This window comes from Amblyomma maculatum, chromosome 1, assembly GCF_055883805.1.
Source record: "Amblyomma maculatum isolate TAMU_Amacu chromosome 1, ASM5588380v1, whole genome shotgun sequence".
In the NCBI taxonomy this organism is placed as follows: Eukaryota; Metazoa; Arthropoda; class Arachnida; order Ixodida; family Ixodidae; genus Amblyomma; species Amblyomma maculatum.
In genome coordinates, this window is record NC_139344.1 from 106,184,366 (window position 1) to 106,199,253 (window position 14,888).

The 14,888-nt window shown below is 47.7% G+C and overlaps 1 protein-coding gene across 1 annotated transcript; it reads right to left on the reverse strand.

Moving 5' to 3' along the window:
* Window positions 1-3,483: 3,483 nt before the first annotated feature.
* On the reverse strand, window positions 3,484-11,939 carry LOC146203440 (uncharacterized). The gene is made up of 4 exons (XM_084603011.1): window positions 11,919-11,939; window positions 11,122-11,481; window positions 6,443-6,698; window positions 3,484-4,049 (listed from the first exon to the last, which is right to left on the reverse strand). The coding sequence occupies exons 1-4, from the start codon at window positions 11,937-11,939 to the stop codon at window positions 3,484-3,486; spliced, it is 1,203 nt and encodes a 400-aa protein (XP_084459137.1).
* Between the last annotated feature and the right edge of the window lie 2,949 nt (window positions 11,940-14,888).

Genomic DNA, 14,888 nt, shown 5'->3' on the forward strand with positions numbered 1-14,888 from the left:
GGCGCAAAAGTTTCTCATTGGTGACGTGATATAAAAATTGATGGCGGCTCAACTCGGCTAAGCCTGGATATGAGCTACCAGACAATTGTTCACAAAGTACGATTCGAACGTTCTCGTCGACGATGCACTGGCAGCAAACGGTGTCTTCCTAGCGTCTTCTTCTTCTTCTGCCTTGATATATGGCACATACCCACGAAGGGGGATTGGTCAGGGTTCAGTGTGGACTGCCAAATGTCCTACACAAACTGAATTAGTGCATTAAAGTAATTATCCTTTGCTCCATTTGACCGGCTCCTTCTTCTTCTTCTTCTTGACGTCTTCCGAATCTTCCGACTCCCATTTGATCGACTTCTCCCTTCCCTTCTTCTGTGGCTCGAAGCAACTAGTTGCCATGGTTACGGCGCATGCGTAGTAGTGACTAGCGACGCTTACTCAAAATGTGTCGCTGGCTAGCCTAGTGTAAATTTTGTATCTATTGTATCTATGACGATTGTATCTATTTTGTAAAAATAGATACAATCGTCGCCGCTTCTTCGCTCGCATTTTCGACTCTCGGGGAAGGATGACTTCAGCGTTGCAGTGAAAAAAAAAAAAAAAAAAAAAAAAAACGGATCAGGAATTGTACGTACCGCAGTTTTTTACCCTTCACGTGGCCTACACGAAACTGTAGCCACCACTGAGGCGTTTAAACCATAACTGAAACTGGCTAGATAAGAAATTATCTAGTTATTGTAAGTAAATATTAGATTTGGTATGTACGGTAATGTTTTACGCATGATAATGAATAACAACGGCAACAAAATTATGCGTATATAACTCGTTTAAACCGAGCGGTCCTACATCGCTCATGAAAAGGTGTTGGGTTTGTGTTGAGCCATGATTGAAAAATGCCGTAGAGTGATATCACGATATTTTTGTGTTTACCGTCTCTGTCAAACTAAGCAGTCTGGATTAACGCAACTATTGTCAGTGCATGGTACACAGTTCCATCAGGAGCAACTATTCGATGCTCGACCTAATCGTGATAGGCAAACGCAAAGCAACGCGGAAGTTTATTTTGGCGGATATGTAACATGCACGTGCAGATGCTCAGTTTGGTCCGGATAGCGTAAATTTTTTATTCTTCTCTAATTTAGGTAGACTTGAGCGCATCGGCCGGCTCCGCCAATCAGAGCGCGTCCGAGACGATCCGGGGAGCCTTGGGCTTCATTTTAGATTCACGATTTCCAACTGAATCCTGTAAAGCACAAAATATGTTATATGTGAAGCAGGGAAAGACTTCTGCGTTTAGGCAAGAATTTGTCGTAGTCAGAGATACGACGTAATAAAATTAATCTCGCCCGATTCATAATTAAAAGTGCTATTTGGACGGCCGACATACGGACGACGGTAAATGTAAAGCGCAAATCTGAAGTTTTGCGAAGAGGGAAAAGAAACAAACGCATGCTGCCGCATTCTTCTTACAGATTACTACCATCAGACATATTAGTGCATTTAGATAGATATGAAGGTTTCAGAAATACTAAGGATTTCGAATCTCCGGAGAAGGGTGATCACGGGGAAAGATCTTGAAAAATAAGCTTTTTTAAATTGCTTTGTAATCACGGTGATGGCGATGGCCTGTGTCAGGAAACGATGATGCGTGTTAATAACTGTGACACTCGATTATACTTGCCAGTTGACATTTAAATTGTACCGGTTGCGCGTTTATTGTAATGACTGTTAAGGTCACTCTTCGTCTTATATGCCTGCAGTGAGGCAGAGAATTCCTGCCGTCATAGCGCCGATGCTAATTTAATAGTTTATATTTGCCGCACTCGTGGCCCATATCACAGCGTGAAAATTCCGGCCAAGCGCATAATTGCCATAATAACTTATAGCGGATTTTAGTTAAATGCCACGCTATTACGCCACATCCCCATCTTAATCGTTTGCTAATACCCTCCGCCGCCTTAGTTATAATCGCGAAGGTTTGGTTTATGAGGTTTAACGTCTTGAAGCTACTCACTCTACTAGGGACGCCTTAGTGGAATGTTCTGGATGATATCGACCACTTGGGATTTGTTAACGCGCGGTAACATTGTTCAGTACACTGGCTGGCGTCTCCTTTGAAACGCGGCCGGGTTCGAAAGCGGATCTCCCGGCTCAGCCCCCTAACTACTGAGCCATCGTCGCAGTGGGCAGTCATGGAGAAGTTATTTTTTTTTACCTAAAAAGCTAGTTTTGAAAAAAAAAAAAAGAAGTGAATTCCCCTCGAACACGCGTGTAATGTTAACTCCAGGCAATTTGAATGTAATAATGAGCAATTGTGTATACGGTATGTAGACTAGGTGGCGATAGCGTACGTACCCGTCATGCCTTTCAGCACACTGAAGTTCCGGTCACAACCTGTCATGTTTCTTCATTTAGAAGGAGGGGGGGGGGGGGGCATGTATGCGTGTGCCAGCCGGAATTTGGCGCAACGTATATGTACAGCTAAGTATATAAGTACTTAAGTAGGGCACCTTACAAGCCGGTTAATCGGGGGAATTGATATTGGAGAGGCCTTTCCCCTGCGGCGGGCGTAGTCGCGCATGCTGATTATGATGAAGCGTAAAAACCTCAGCCTAGACCATAGCCAGGATGAACTTAAATATTCTCCTAAACTATTGCTAATATCACCGAGCCTCGCAGAAGTGCAAGGAACTGTGCTCAGCTTCCTTGCGCCCTCGCCGAGTATCGAAAACGCTCGTCACCGAACGGCAATGCCCGCTTTAATACCTCTGTCACACGGACACGGCTGAACTCCTTTCAACTCCCTTCAACCAAGGTAGCCATTACCTCGAGGGAGATACGTGCCGTGTCACACGGCAGACCATTATGGAAGGAAGTTAAATGGAGTTTTGAAGCAAAGGAGATCGACGATCTCCATTGATGGGCGAAGGGAGTACTCTCGTTTCCAATGTGCTTTGCTTCCGAGTCATTAAATAACATATTTCTTCAATAATGTAATTTTTACTCCTAAATATATTAGTTTTTATTGCATAAAATTGTATTCTAACTCGGTTAGTTGCGTTTAATTGTCGCGACTGCACCACGTATTGCACAACGCCGCGCATGGTGTCCAGCAGAGCGGAAAAAATGGCTATATTTAGAGCATGGTCGTTGTTTTCAGCAAATTTGTGTTCTTTTATATTGATATGACTAAAGCTAATTGCATTTTGCGAGGAAAATAGTAGTATAAAAAATATTTCAGTTTGTTTTGGACATTATTTTTTATATCTTTGTGCAAAATAAACAGCGCCTAATGGCCCCCTGTTGGCTGCTCTGAGAAGCTCGTTGCAAGCCGTGTGACACGGGGACAACTCCTTTAAGGCGAAACTCCCTGCGACTCCCTTGCGCTCCTTTAGACCAAGGAAGTTCAAGGTAGTTCCGAGTCGGCCGTGTGACAGGGATATAAAATTGGCTGCTAGGAGTCAACTCCCTTTACCCGAAGTCGTCGAGTTACTTCTTCTGTAAGGCGCTGGCGCTCCGCGCGAATTCAATCTGGCGACACAGCCTCTCCAGCTCGGCGCGATCCAGCCTTTTCAGCTCGTAGTCGGCGTCATCCTCCGTTTCAGAGTCCGTGGCGGCCGACGGTGGCGGCGCAGGCGGTGTGGGCGGCACTTCGTCGCTCTTGATGCCCACCAGGCTGCACAGGTAACCCACCAGGCCGGGCTGCGAGGGCGACGAAGGGGGCGGCGGTGGAGGCGTGTACCTCTTCCTCTTGTTCTTCCTCCTGCTTCTGCGCCTCTTGATCACGTACAGCTCCTCGTCCTCCTCCCGCCGCGGCTTGATGTAGATGCCCGACAGGCGGCCACGCGACGGACTGCGCGCCGAACCGCAAATGCACACGCAGCTCCCGGCCGTCTCGGTCTCTTCACCCAATCGGCCGCGGCTAAACCCCTGCTCATCACCCAGTCGGCCACGGCTCGCCGAAGGAGTTCTCTGGTGCGCTGAGCCACCGTCGCTGACCTCGCGCTCGATGCGTAGCACCCGAAGACGGCTGCCGGACCGAGCAGGCGACTTGGCTGCAATGGAACCGGTTTGCATTTCAGGTTCTAAGGCAATCGAAGCAGTGAAAAAAAAAAAAAAAAAAAAAAAAACATAGGTGATGGTTTTAACATTGGTTAACACTGGAGAGTAGCGAAAGCTTCATATACATGGCTACGCTCATTGCCAACCTTGGATTGAACCCATTGTGTCTTTCTCCAAACGTAAAGTCCGTTCTTCATCGCTCTCTTCGACACGCCGCCTTTTCAGGACCTCATTCCGACGCTCTACTGCAGCAGGGTGAAGTGGAATGAAGTGGATTATTGGGCAAGTTGGTTGGAGTGGTTGGAATGTGTGTTTGTCTTTCCTATCTGTCCGTGTTTTTAGCGGCAGAAGGACTTTTTGATGAGTTAGTTGGTACATGATCTTGCTTTTATAGCCCTAAAAAAACACCACAGGAAGAAAGACACAAAAGGACAGAAGCGTTTCTGTCCTTTTGTGTCTTTCTTCCTGTGGTGTTTCTTCAGCCTGTAAAAGTCAAGATGTTTTTAGCGCTGTTTTAACATAATGCAGCAGGGTGTTTGTCCTCCCCCATCTCGCGCAGTGTTGATAACCTAGGCAGGAGCCCGGGGGCTCCTATTTATGTACCTATCGCCCCTCTAGCGTCCTCCATTGCCACGTCACACTGACGTCACCTCACATGGCCTTGACCCTGACAGTAGTCGGCCCTACGTGAATATGCCCCGAAGTCGCATGGCGACCACCAAGCTTAACACAGAAGCTTGACATCTATGTCTCCCTCAAGGTGAAAACCGTGCATACCATGGCGGCTTGCGCTACCTGGCGTAGTGAAGCTTTCGCTTCAAAAAAAAAAAAAAAAAAAAAAGGGCAGTTACAGATCAGTTACAAGATAGTGTGGAGCATGGAGCGTGTGCTGCTTGAAAACTTACATGCCTTTGTTTCGATGACAGTGAGCCAGAAATTTTAGAAATTGATCTTTTCAGATTACGGGATGGCTCCTGTGGCGTTTTCTATACCTGTGTTGACGGACGTCAGAGTTGAAGCGTTGAAGCATATGAACCATGTTAACTATAGTAAGTCGATAACAAATAACAATAGGTAACTTTCTAACCATTACAGTTAGGTGCTTCATTGCAACTGGAGATTTGAAGGGGCCTTTGGTAACAGTCATACTACCTTTTAAATATGACCCCGCCGGGGTGGCGCAGTGGTTACGGCGCTCGACTACTGTTCCCAAGGACGCGGGATCGAATCCCGGCCTCGGCGGCAGCTTTTCGATGGAGGCGAAAAGCAAGGCGTCCGTGTGCTGTGTGATGTCAGTGCACGTTAAAGAACCCCAGGTGGTCGAAATTTCCGGAGTCCTCCAGCACGGCGTCTCTCATAGCCGAAGTCGCTTTGGGACGTTAAACCCCACAAACAAACCAACCAACCAACCTTTAAAATATGAAAAAAAAAAAAAAAATGCGACTTCCCATGGCACTTTGCCCGCCACAAGCCCCTTGATAAGCCCGCGTCACGAAGCGACGCCCATACCGCCTCTGTCTTGCCCGCGCTGCTTTGCTCTTCGTTGCTTCGGCCGCTTGGGCCCGCGCATAATGTGCGCCACAGTGTGACATGTATAGTGATTGCAGTCGCTTTGAGGCGCGACAAGAAGAGAGCTCGCGGCCGGCCGAAATTTGTTGAGCCACAGCGCCGAGGGAATCGGCACTTTCGTGGGTCTAGAAACTGGAAAAGCGATATCTATCGGCCGACTGCATGATCTTCAGTAGCAAAAAAGTTAAATAAATAGTTAACTATTAGAAATTAGTGAACCGGCTTACTATGAAACATGACTCGCGTGTTTTCTGACGTCCTCCAATAATTACAATACCATTGATGCAATTTCTATACGCCAAAAGGACGATTTTAAAATAGTCCGGTTGGCATTCACTAAAACAACCACTATAGTCTCTCGCATGTGTTGGTACGCAGAACCCATCTCGTCCCTACAGAAATGCATAAAAGTAGCAGTTTACAAATTCTGGACGTAGTACCGTCTTCGTCACCGTCAGGGTGCATGCGATGCAGAAGCGACGCTGTAGATAAATTCGTACGTTTCACGTTTATTCCCAGCTTATTCGAGTTCCTTGTGTCGCATAACCACAAGTTCTCGCCTCATTTGCATGCAAGCAGACAAACGCACACTATGTGTGATTAAGTCTCACGCAGCGAATGGCAATGGAGGGAAATTCGTCTCCAGCTTCTAATAATAGCTGATCTTTGACATCGGAACTAATAAAACAAGGTGAACCTCGCCTTTCCCTTCCTTCGCTGTTTCACTGCCGGCCTATAAATGCACTAACGTTTAGTATGGCATACGCTCCAAACGCGCCTGCGCTGCCTCGCGGAGCAGTAGCGTCAAAAGGCGTACCTCCCATCTCGGCCTCCCTCCTGGAGCGGGCCCTCTGCGGCGAAGGGAGGCGCCTGCAGCTACGCTCGGTGTACTCATAGTCGTCGTCTTCGCAGTTCCTCGGGCGGTAGCCGTAATCTTCGTCGTAGTCGTAAGCGCTGCGGGGCCGGCGATCCGGCGATCGGCGACCACTCGACGACCGCTGCACGCTCGGGGGACGAGAGGGAAGGGCACAACCTTGCGTGCGGCTGTATCCAGGGTACGGCCCATACCCGCTCTGAAAAGTCAATCAATCAATCAATCAATCAATCAATCAATCAATCAATCAATCAATCAATCAATCAACCAGTCAATCAATCGATCGATCGATCAATCAATCGATCGATCGATCGATCGATCGATCGATCAATCAATCAATCAATCAATCAATCAATCAATCTCCAAACTCTCGTTAAAATTTCGACAATAATAATGTCGACTTTGTATAGGCAAACAAGCGTATGGAATGGGCTGAAAGTTATTGGGGCACAGAAGCTCCGCTTTTATAGGTATGACGTGAGAGTGATTGATAGCTTCCGTCTGCGGCTCCCCGCGGATAGTCATTCCCGTATATTCGCGTCGCTATTCGCTCAATCTCTATACCGTTAATTTGTGCCTTGTTATATCGCACGTATTTATTTGCATGCAGTCGTAAGATACCCTGTTTTAACCAGACAAAGATAACTATGAAGCCACGCACACTTTAACCAGGCCTTACGGATGTGCCTGCGTGGGTCACACGTGCAGTTTCGATGCACATTGAGGCGATGGAGATCGAACTGAATGAGGATCGGCCACTGCCACACGGTGGTTTTCAATGACTATTGAACTTTATCGGCATTGACTCAGTGGTGTTCGCGAATGGCCATTGGAATGCCACGGGAGACTGAGAGCAGCCCTGTACTCACCCTAAGGTGAAAAACAATAAAGAAACTTAAAATACACAAAACATTTTCTGGATTGAACTATATTTAGACTACATTAACCAGGCCTTCAGCTCGTTTTTCGGAAATCAAAATGATCGCTGTATAGAATGCGCGGTGTTCCCATGTAAACAAACTGACGCTGTTCTAGGATGTCTGGGTGTTCTTTTGTGGCAGTGCGCCATGCTGCAGCATTTCGCTCATGTTCGACTTTGAGCGCGCTTTGAAACAACTGAGACTGAAAAGGGCTCAAAAAGTGCTTCTAACGATAGCAACAACAAACGTGGCGATGACGACCGTCGAGCTGTGGCAGCATCGCCGGGGCAAAATAAACGCGACAATTGCGCATCGTTAGCCCATCGTCATTCTACCTTTGCTTGCCTGTGGTGCCTGTGGGTTATGACGAAGTGTGAGGTATTGAATACCCTTCTCCGAATGAACGTTCAATTAAAACAGCGCTCAGTGAGATATCAGCCTTGTTTTATCCTGCTTCACTTCATATCTTTATGTCGTTACCAGTGGCGCCATCTGTCGGATGTTTATGTTCACTATATTTATTGGTCATTGAAATTTGTCGTGTGGCAGCGGTGCATCTCGATGACCCTCGAAAATTTCATTGGCCATTGACTCAATGGGCATTGAGATTGTCCGTGTGACAGCTCAAGGGTCCTGGAAGGTTATATTTATATCTCACGTACCCATCTAAAAAAAAACAAAACAAAAAAAAAATCCCGAGTTGGCAGCTCCTGCATGCCATGGCATATAGTCTTGTGACCAATCAGTACCTGGCAATTTCACCTGCCACCTGCAAAGCTGCACCCATGATTTTTCGCTCGCAAATAAGACAACGCCGGATTTTGAACAGAACAGTTTTTCAACGCTATCACGTTAAAAGTGTGCGGAACAATGCGGGCTCAAAGGTACAGTATAACTGCTTATACCCCCCCCCCTCCCCCCTCTTCATGCGTGGCGGCGAGGGTGCTCTTCGGTTGCCGAAACGTCGGCTCCCTATCAGCGGATCACGGTGCGTGCATCCCAAGCCGAAACTCAGAGTCACGTTCTCTTCGCTCGCTAGCGGCATTAGTCAGTCTGTTCGTCGCGCAACGTTCCTATTGGGCCCACGCGCTGCCTCCCGCAACCTCCCGATAACTTAATTGCTATCTTCATTTCTCCGACCACAAAGCTTCTTTCATGGCAGCCAAGAACTGTTAGTTGGGTGTTTCTTGAAAGAATACGTGTGAAAAATAAAAAAAGCTGTCTGTAATTGTACAGACGTGACTTGCTCGAAATATTTACCTCAATCTATAGAAAAGGGGAAAAAGCCGGTGAGCTGCGTTCAGATTTCGCATTAAAAAGTAATTTAATCGTTGACAATTTTTTCTGTCACTTCATTTCTCTTTTTCTTCAGAGTGCGTAACCCGATTGTGTGCTTACGTAACCTGGCACCGTCCTACTGCACACGTCACGCGTACGTCACAATTTGAACAAAATGGCGAATTGTCTAAAATAGGGCCCCTGGACCCCCATTGTTCGCACAACGGAAAGCCGTGGCGATAGCCACTAGTCGCTTCCCGCACTCACACAATGTTTGTATAATGACACGAGGAAAATATTTTTAGAACATCGAACGTTTATCTTACAACTGAGCAAAAGAGGCTCGCAGTCGGACGGTGTCGAAGCCCGCGGAGCGCTACTCTGCAACAGCTGCGTATCTGATGGTTGACCTCGTGGAATCTTTGAACACGCGGAACCTTCAGCACAGAACGACTGAACTGGAAAACAAACGGCACCAGCAGCAGATTGCGCTGATCCGTCGATCACTAAAGCGCGGGATGGAGCGAAGCAAGCGTGTAAAACGCGCGGCCGACCTAACCGGCCGACCGGCATTTTTAGATTGACGTCACATCCACCTGTGCGCCCCGCCCCCGCCGCTCCCAGCAAGTGACGAGAGCGTGACCGCGGCGAGTTTTTAACAAGCGATTTCGATTTCTCTTATCGCTCTTATCGTCATAATTCAGAAAAAAAAATTATACACATTATTAACAAAACCACTTCTTTCCAACCACCAAACTTTATGCAATTTGAAAACAGTTTCAGCTTCCCTTTAAAGAACCCCAGGTGGTCCCAATTTCTGGAGCCATCCACTATTGTAGCAGTGCGAAGAGACTAGACGATGACGTCGTCGTTTGTGACGTCTCGGGTTCTCACTGCCTTCGCCCACGCCCTGCCTTGCATCTTTTGATTCCATTACACATCGCTTAGCGACCTTTATATTCCGTGGCGGTCGTGTTACCCCTCAGAGCACGCGTTATTGCATTGGAAATGTACTATCTCTGTAAATGGCGTCATAATCGGGCTCCCTGCCGGCCTCTGCGCTGCGAAGACTGAACATTTGCCGCAGCTGTATAGGCGAAAGCCTTAAATGGCTCAGGCTCACACTATCGGCGCCCGTCCGGTCGCACTATAGCTATCAATCAAATGACGTCATGATGACATCAACAGAAAAATACAAAATCCTGTCTCCATCGGATCCCCAGCTGAGCACTTTAACCAACTGCGCCCCACCCGTGATAGTGAAACGCACGTAAGAATTCTCCTTGTCTACCGTGAGGATGATAGCAGCGATTACAATGACACTGCAATTAGTGATAGTGACAATGATGCCATTAGCAATGATTATGATGGTGCATTTAGTTGATAATGAGGGCAAACGTGATGCACCGTGTGCACCAGACGCTTAGGCTTTCGCATTTATGCCGTGTAGATTCAACTGTGCTCTCGGAATTTTTTTCAGCGATTATGTCGCCGCTTTAAACGCCAATTGGCTTCTTTGAGCTCAGCAAATTCTGGAGTTGTCCCCTTTGCGCTTCAATGCCGCCAGGCCCTTTATCTCCCCCTGTTGTCATGCGCGCATTACCGTAACAGCAGCATCATTGTGTCGTAACCGAAAACTGCCGCATTCACCTGCCAGCCAATGAGAATGGGGTTGAGGCAGAACGTCTTGGGAAAGAATGGGGTCTAAAGCACCGGTGTGAGCACTCTCATGAGGCCTGGGAGACAAAATATGGGGGAGGGGAGTGAAGAGCAAACAAAAGCAAAAATAAAAATGCCCAGTCTGCTCCCCCGGTTGGCACAACGGGCTGCATGGAGAAATAAGGAGCGTTATCGCTGATTGATCGCTGGCACTTGTTCGCCCCAGTAGAGGAAGCAAGAGGCACAGCGTGGAAAGTCCCAAAGTCCGCTTCTGAATTACGACGTACTTTTGAGACAAGAGGCACGTAAGAGGGGCTTGGTAAAAGATTTCAGCAGAAGGTATCGTTACAGATTTTTCGTTTGTCACTTGATGATTGTCCTTTTAGCGCTATGCACCAATCGAATTGATGATTGAGTTTCTCTTTTCCATGAATGTTGAAACCTTTATTATTTATTATTAGTGTGCTTGGACTTGTCGCTTTCTTTTAGAGTTCCTTAAAGCTCTTAAAGCTAGTCTTGTAACGGATGGCGTGCCGTCCCTGACGAGGGTGTGTACGGTTTCAAGCAGTGTGTATGCCTAACTCTGGAGGCTGTACACATATTCACAACCGTTGCGATTTCGCAGAAGACAACACGGCCTTATTCATCGTCGAAGACCACACTGCTGTTTGTCCGTTTGTGATATTAGCGCTCACAACGCACCGGACCATCATCGATATCGGCACATTCTGGCGACATGCGCTGAAGGCCTGTACAAGTTCTTACCAGAGTGCTAGGAGGTTCAGCGAACGATGTGACCATGTAGGAACGCCGTATGGCGGCCGGCGGCGGCGACTGCTGCGGCTGTGGTGGCTCCTGTGGCGGTGGTGATGGCATCGTGGCTGGAGCGATATGGGGCATGGCCTGGTCTAGACCGGGCGCCACCGTAGTGTTGGACTCGACACGCATCACTTCTGATGTGCAGATGGTGCCGCGACGTTGATGCGGCGGCAGGAGAGGTGAGCTCGGACGGGTCACGCTCATCGAGAGCGCGGACTCCGATTTGTGCATGGGCACAGGGGCCTGCGTGTGCCGAGGCGAAGGGCCCCTCGGGTAGACCGTGAAGTTGGCCTGGTAGGTACCCCTCTGCGTCGAAACCTGGCGCGGTGCGCGAGGTTTTCATGCGATAAGGATTTGCAAGTGATGCTGTAGCGACCTTAGGGCTGAGGCGCAATGTTCCGCTCACAATCGGCAATCTCAAGAGTGGGAGAGCTCCACTGTAAGCCCCATCGGTATTTTAAAACACGTGCTGAATTAGCTAAGTCACGTGCGTTCACGGATGAACAAGTTGGCACACCCTGCTTCGAAAGGGAGAGAAATCTTGACTTAAGTGGCCGGGGACTGGACATTAAAGCGACGTGGCTTTGCGAACAAACGCGAAGAGCTACGCCTATAGTCAACGCTGCATTATCATCGGACTCTTTTGACTGCCTTATTACTGGTGACTTCTAAGAAACGTGGGACAACCCATATTTCAACCTCAAAGCTGGTAGAAACTTGCTGCATCGAATGCGATCGCTCACCCTTCGCTGGCTGTCTGCCATGTTGACGCTCGATTGGCCGGTCGAGGCTCTGCGATACTTTTTACCAGGGAGTGATATCGTCAGTGCTGAGGCGGACTCGGAGCATTGAATGGTGTGGCCGTGCTGGGCGAATAATTTCGGCGGCGGTTCGCGATCGTCAATGAGGCATCGCTGCGGCCTGCGCCGCCAGCCCCGTCTCTGCCCGGCTGCTCGTCCTCCTTTTCTTTCCTTACCGCCGCTGCATTCCGTGCATTTTTCTTTCAAGCAGTTGTTGTCACTGTTTATCTGGAGCATTCCCTGCCGGGCTTATACGATTCTCAAATACAGGGTTTTGTTTTGTTTGGTTTATAAGGATTAACATTCCAAAGTGGCTCAGGTTATAAGGAAAATTGTAGTGGAAGGCTCCGGAAATTGATGATGATGATTATGTCACGGTCGTGCCCTTTACAATGGCTGGACGTCGGTTTACACGAGTCCGACCAAAACCAAAAAGTCTAACAACATAAAATTATGATCACCAGACTGCGCCGCCTTCGTGGGTGCCACAAAACGCTGGCGGGGTATCCGGCAGCCTCTCTCGTCGCGTTACAACGTAGTGAAATGTTATGGCTTATGGAAATCTCAATCATTCAGATATTTTTCTTTTTGTAAGGTCCGGGTCAGATAAAGAAAAGCGACTATTGCGTAGGGACGTGTTAGAACAGGTACAAAAACTCCTTCGGAACGAGCTCCTACAAATTGTCTGGCCGCTTTTACGACCAGGAGCAGAGGCAACCGTGGTTTGCCTCCATTTGGAAGAAAAAAGGTGCAAGCTATACGCGTCTCTCCCCTTTCTCAATATGTACTGAATCGCTTTATGTTGCTGCTGTGCAACATTAATTAATAGCCACCTTATGTCTACCAGTCAGACATCAAGAGAGCATTTTGAGTGCTGCTTTCATAGTTGTATGCGAAATGAATTTGAAGAATATTTTACTCATCACGAGTAAGAAGTGCGCGTGTTTTTCGCAGTGCTAATTTGTCAAAGTGAAAGCAACATAAATGGCATCACGTTTCACGAGCGGCTTTGGGTTGTTTGTGAACTTGCTTGCACTTGTGTGTTTGAACAGATGGCGTGCAAGAAGCGATGCATGCTGGGCAATCCGCCATGATGTTGTCGTTTGCTGCAGACGGCGCAGCACGGCACTGCCACACAGCCCCATACATGATCGCGTAATGCGCGCAGACGATGCTGGCGCGATCGGACAGGCCGACTGCGGGTTCTTCACGATTCCAAAAAAATGCGTCTGCACGAGTGCGAGAAAGCAAAGGATACCTCTAGCGACGCTGACGCGAATGGCTCGCAAGGGCCAACAGACGAGAGATCGACGCCAATCCGGGCAAGTATCAAACTATTCTCCAGAACTAGAAATCATAAATGTCGGCGATGTCGACGGGCGGCCAGGTCCGGAGGCATAGAGCAGTCACTCGTTCGCGCGTAGCTTGAACAGGTCCGCGTCGCACTGCTTTACATTTCTTCATAGCACGCTTGATTTTTCGGGCACAGTGTCGACGCGTACGTTCCTCAGGAATTTGCCGACAATTGCACGCACGTAAGGGAAGCGCACGAATGGACCGTCGAAAACGACAAGGCAGTTGCTCAATTCAGCCATGGCTGCGCTGCCCGCCGTCTGCTGCGAACGACAAAATCACGGTGGATTACCCAGCATGCATCGCTTCATTCAAACTCCCTATATGCAGGTGCTAACACGCTACGCTGCGTCTGTGTTTACCGAACTCGACACACGACAGCCGTTCTTTGCTTTCCTTGGGCGACCAGGCGGACACAAAGGTGAGCGAGCAGTGGTAGCTGTCAACGTCTTGTGGATTGAATTCTAACCTAATTGATTCTTGCCACTGCAGCTGCCATGCTTGTTCGTGTTGAAAAATGAGAGACGATCGTATTTCTCTAACTACTCTATCAGGCTGAATTCTCTTGGCAAAAAACAAGACCGCACGCGTTCCGAAATGTCCGCCAATTGCAACTCTCTGTACTAATGCTTTTGTTTCTGACTAACCGGAAAGTTTAATTTTGAATACCATGTATATGCACGTCTTCGTCCGGTAGCATATATCTGAAATTTCGAGGTGGCGTTGGTGTACGCGCATCATGTTGCTATGATGCGTGTTTTTCTGTGCGCTTATTTCGCGCCGTGTTCTGAAGCTGCAGAGCATAGTAAGGCTCATCTTTCGCGCTTAGTTTAGTTCGAGAAGGTAGCACCTCCTCCATTTAATAGACTCGCTACATTTTAGGACATAAAATATATTGCATATTTGTTCCATTATTTTTGCTGTCATTTTTGCTAAAAGTCATTATGCGTTTTTCTGTACATTCAATTATTTCGCGCAATTTTCATAGCATGGAAGATTGTAGCCGAGTTACACTTTCTCAGGGGACGTCATGGGAGTCTTTTCAACCTGACGATGACAAATCGGGTTGTGGAGATGTACGTAATTGCCGAGAATATGGTAAAAATTAGGCGCACGCTTTCTTGATGAATTAGTTTTTTCGAGACTCTACGTCACTAATTTAATAGATACGTTTGATTTCAGGAAATAAAATATGACGAATTAAGCATGTTCAATATTTTTACCCAAGAGTAGTCATTTACGCTTACAGTAAATAGTCAAAATAATATAAACTGGAGTTTGCAGAAAATATATATGATCCGTCAGAAGAAGATAAAAGCATGCAGTTATGCGTTGTTCCATCAGTTTGGAGATTCGCCCAGCACAAGCCGAACAAAACGAGCAGAATACCTCTGCGGCCTTCATCTCGCCAGAGAAGTTTTATGTATAGTGTTCAAAATCCACTTTTGGGGACGCACTTTGTAATCTAAATGGTCTCTAATTATACTCAATGTATGTATGCATGCTCGCCATGCAAACATCCAGTGGAAGCAAAAAAGTCCCGATCATATACCGGCCTCA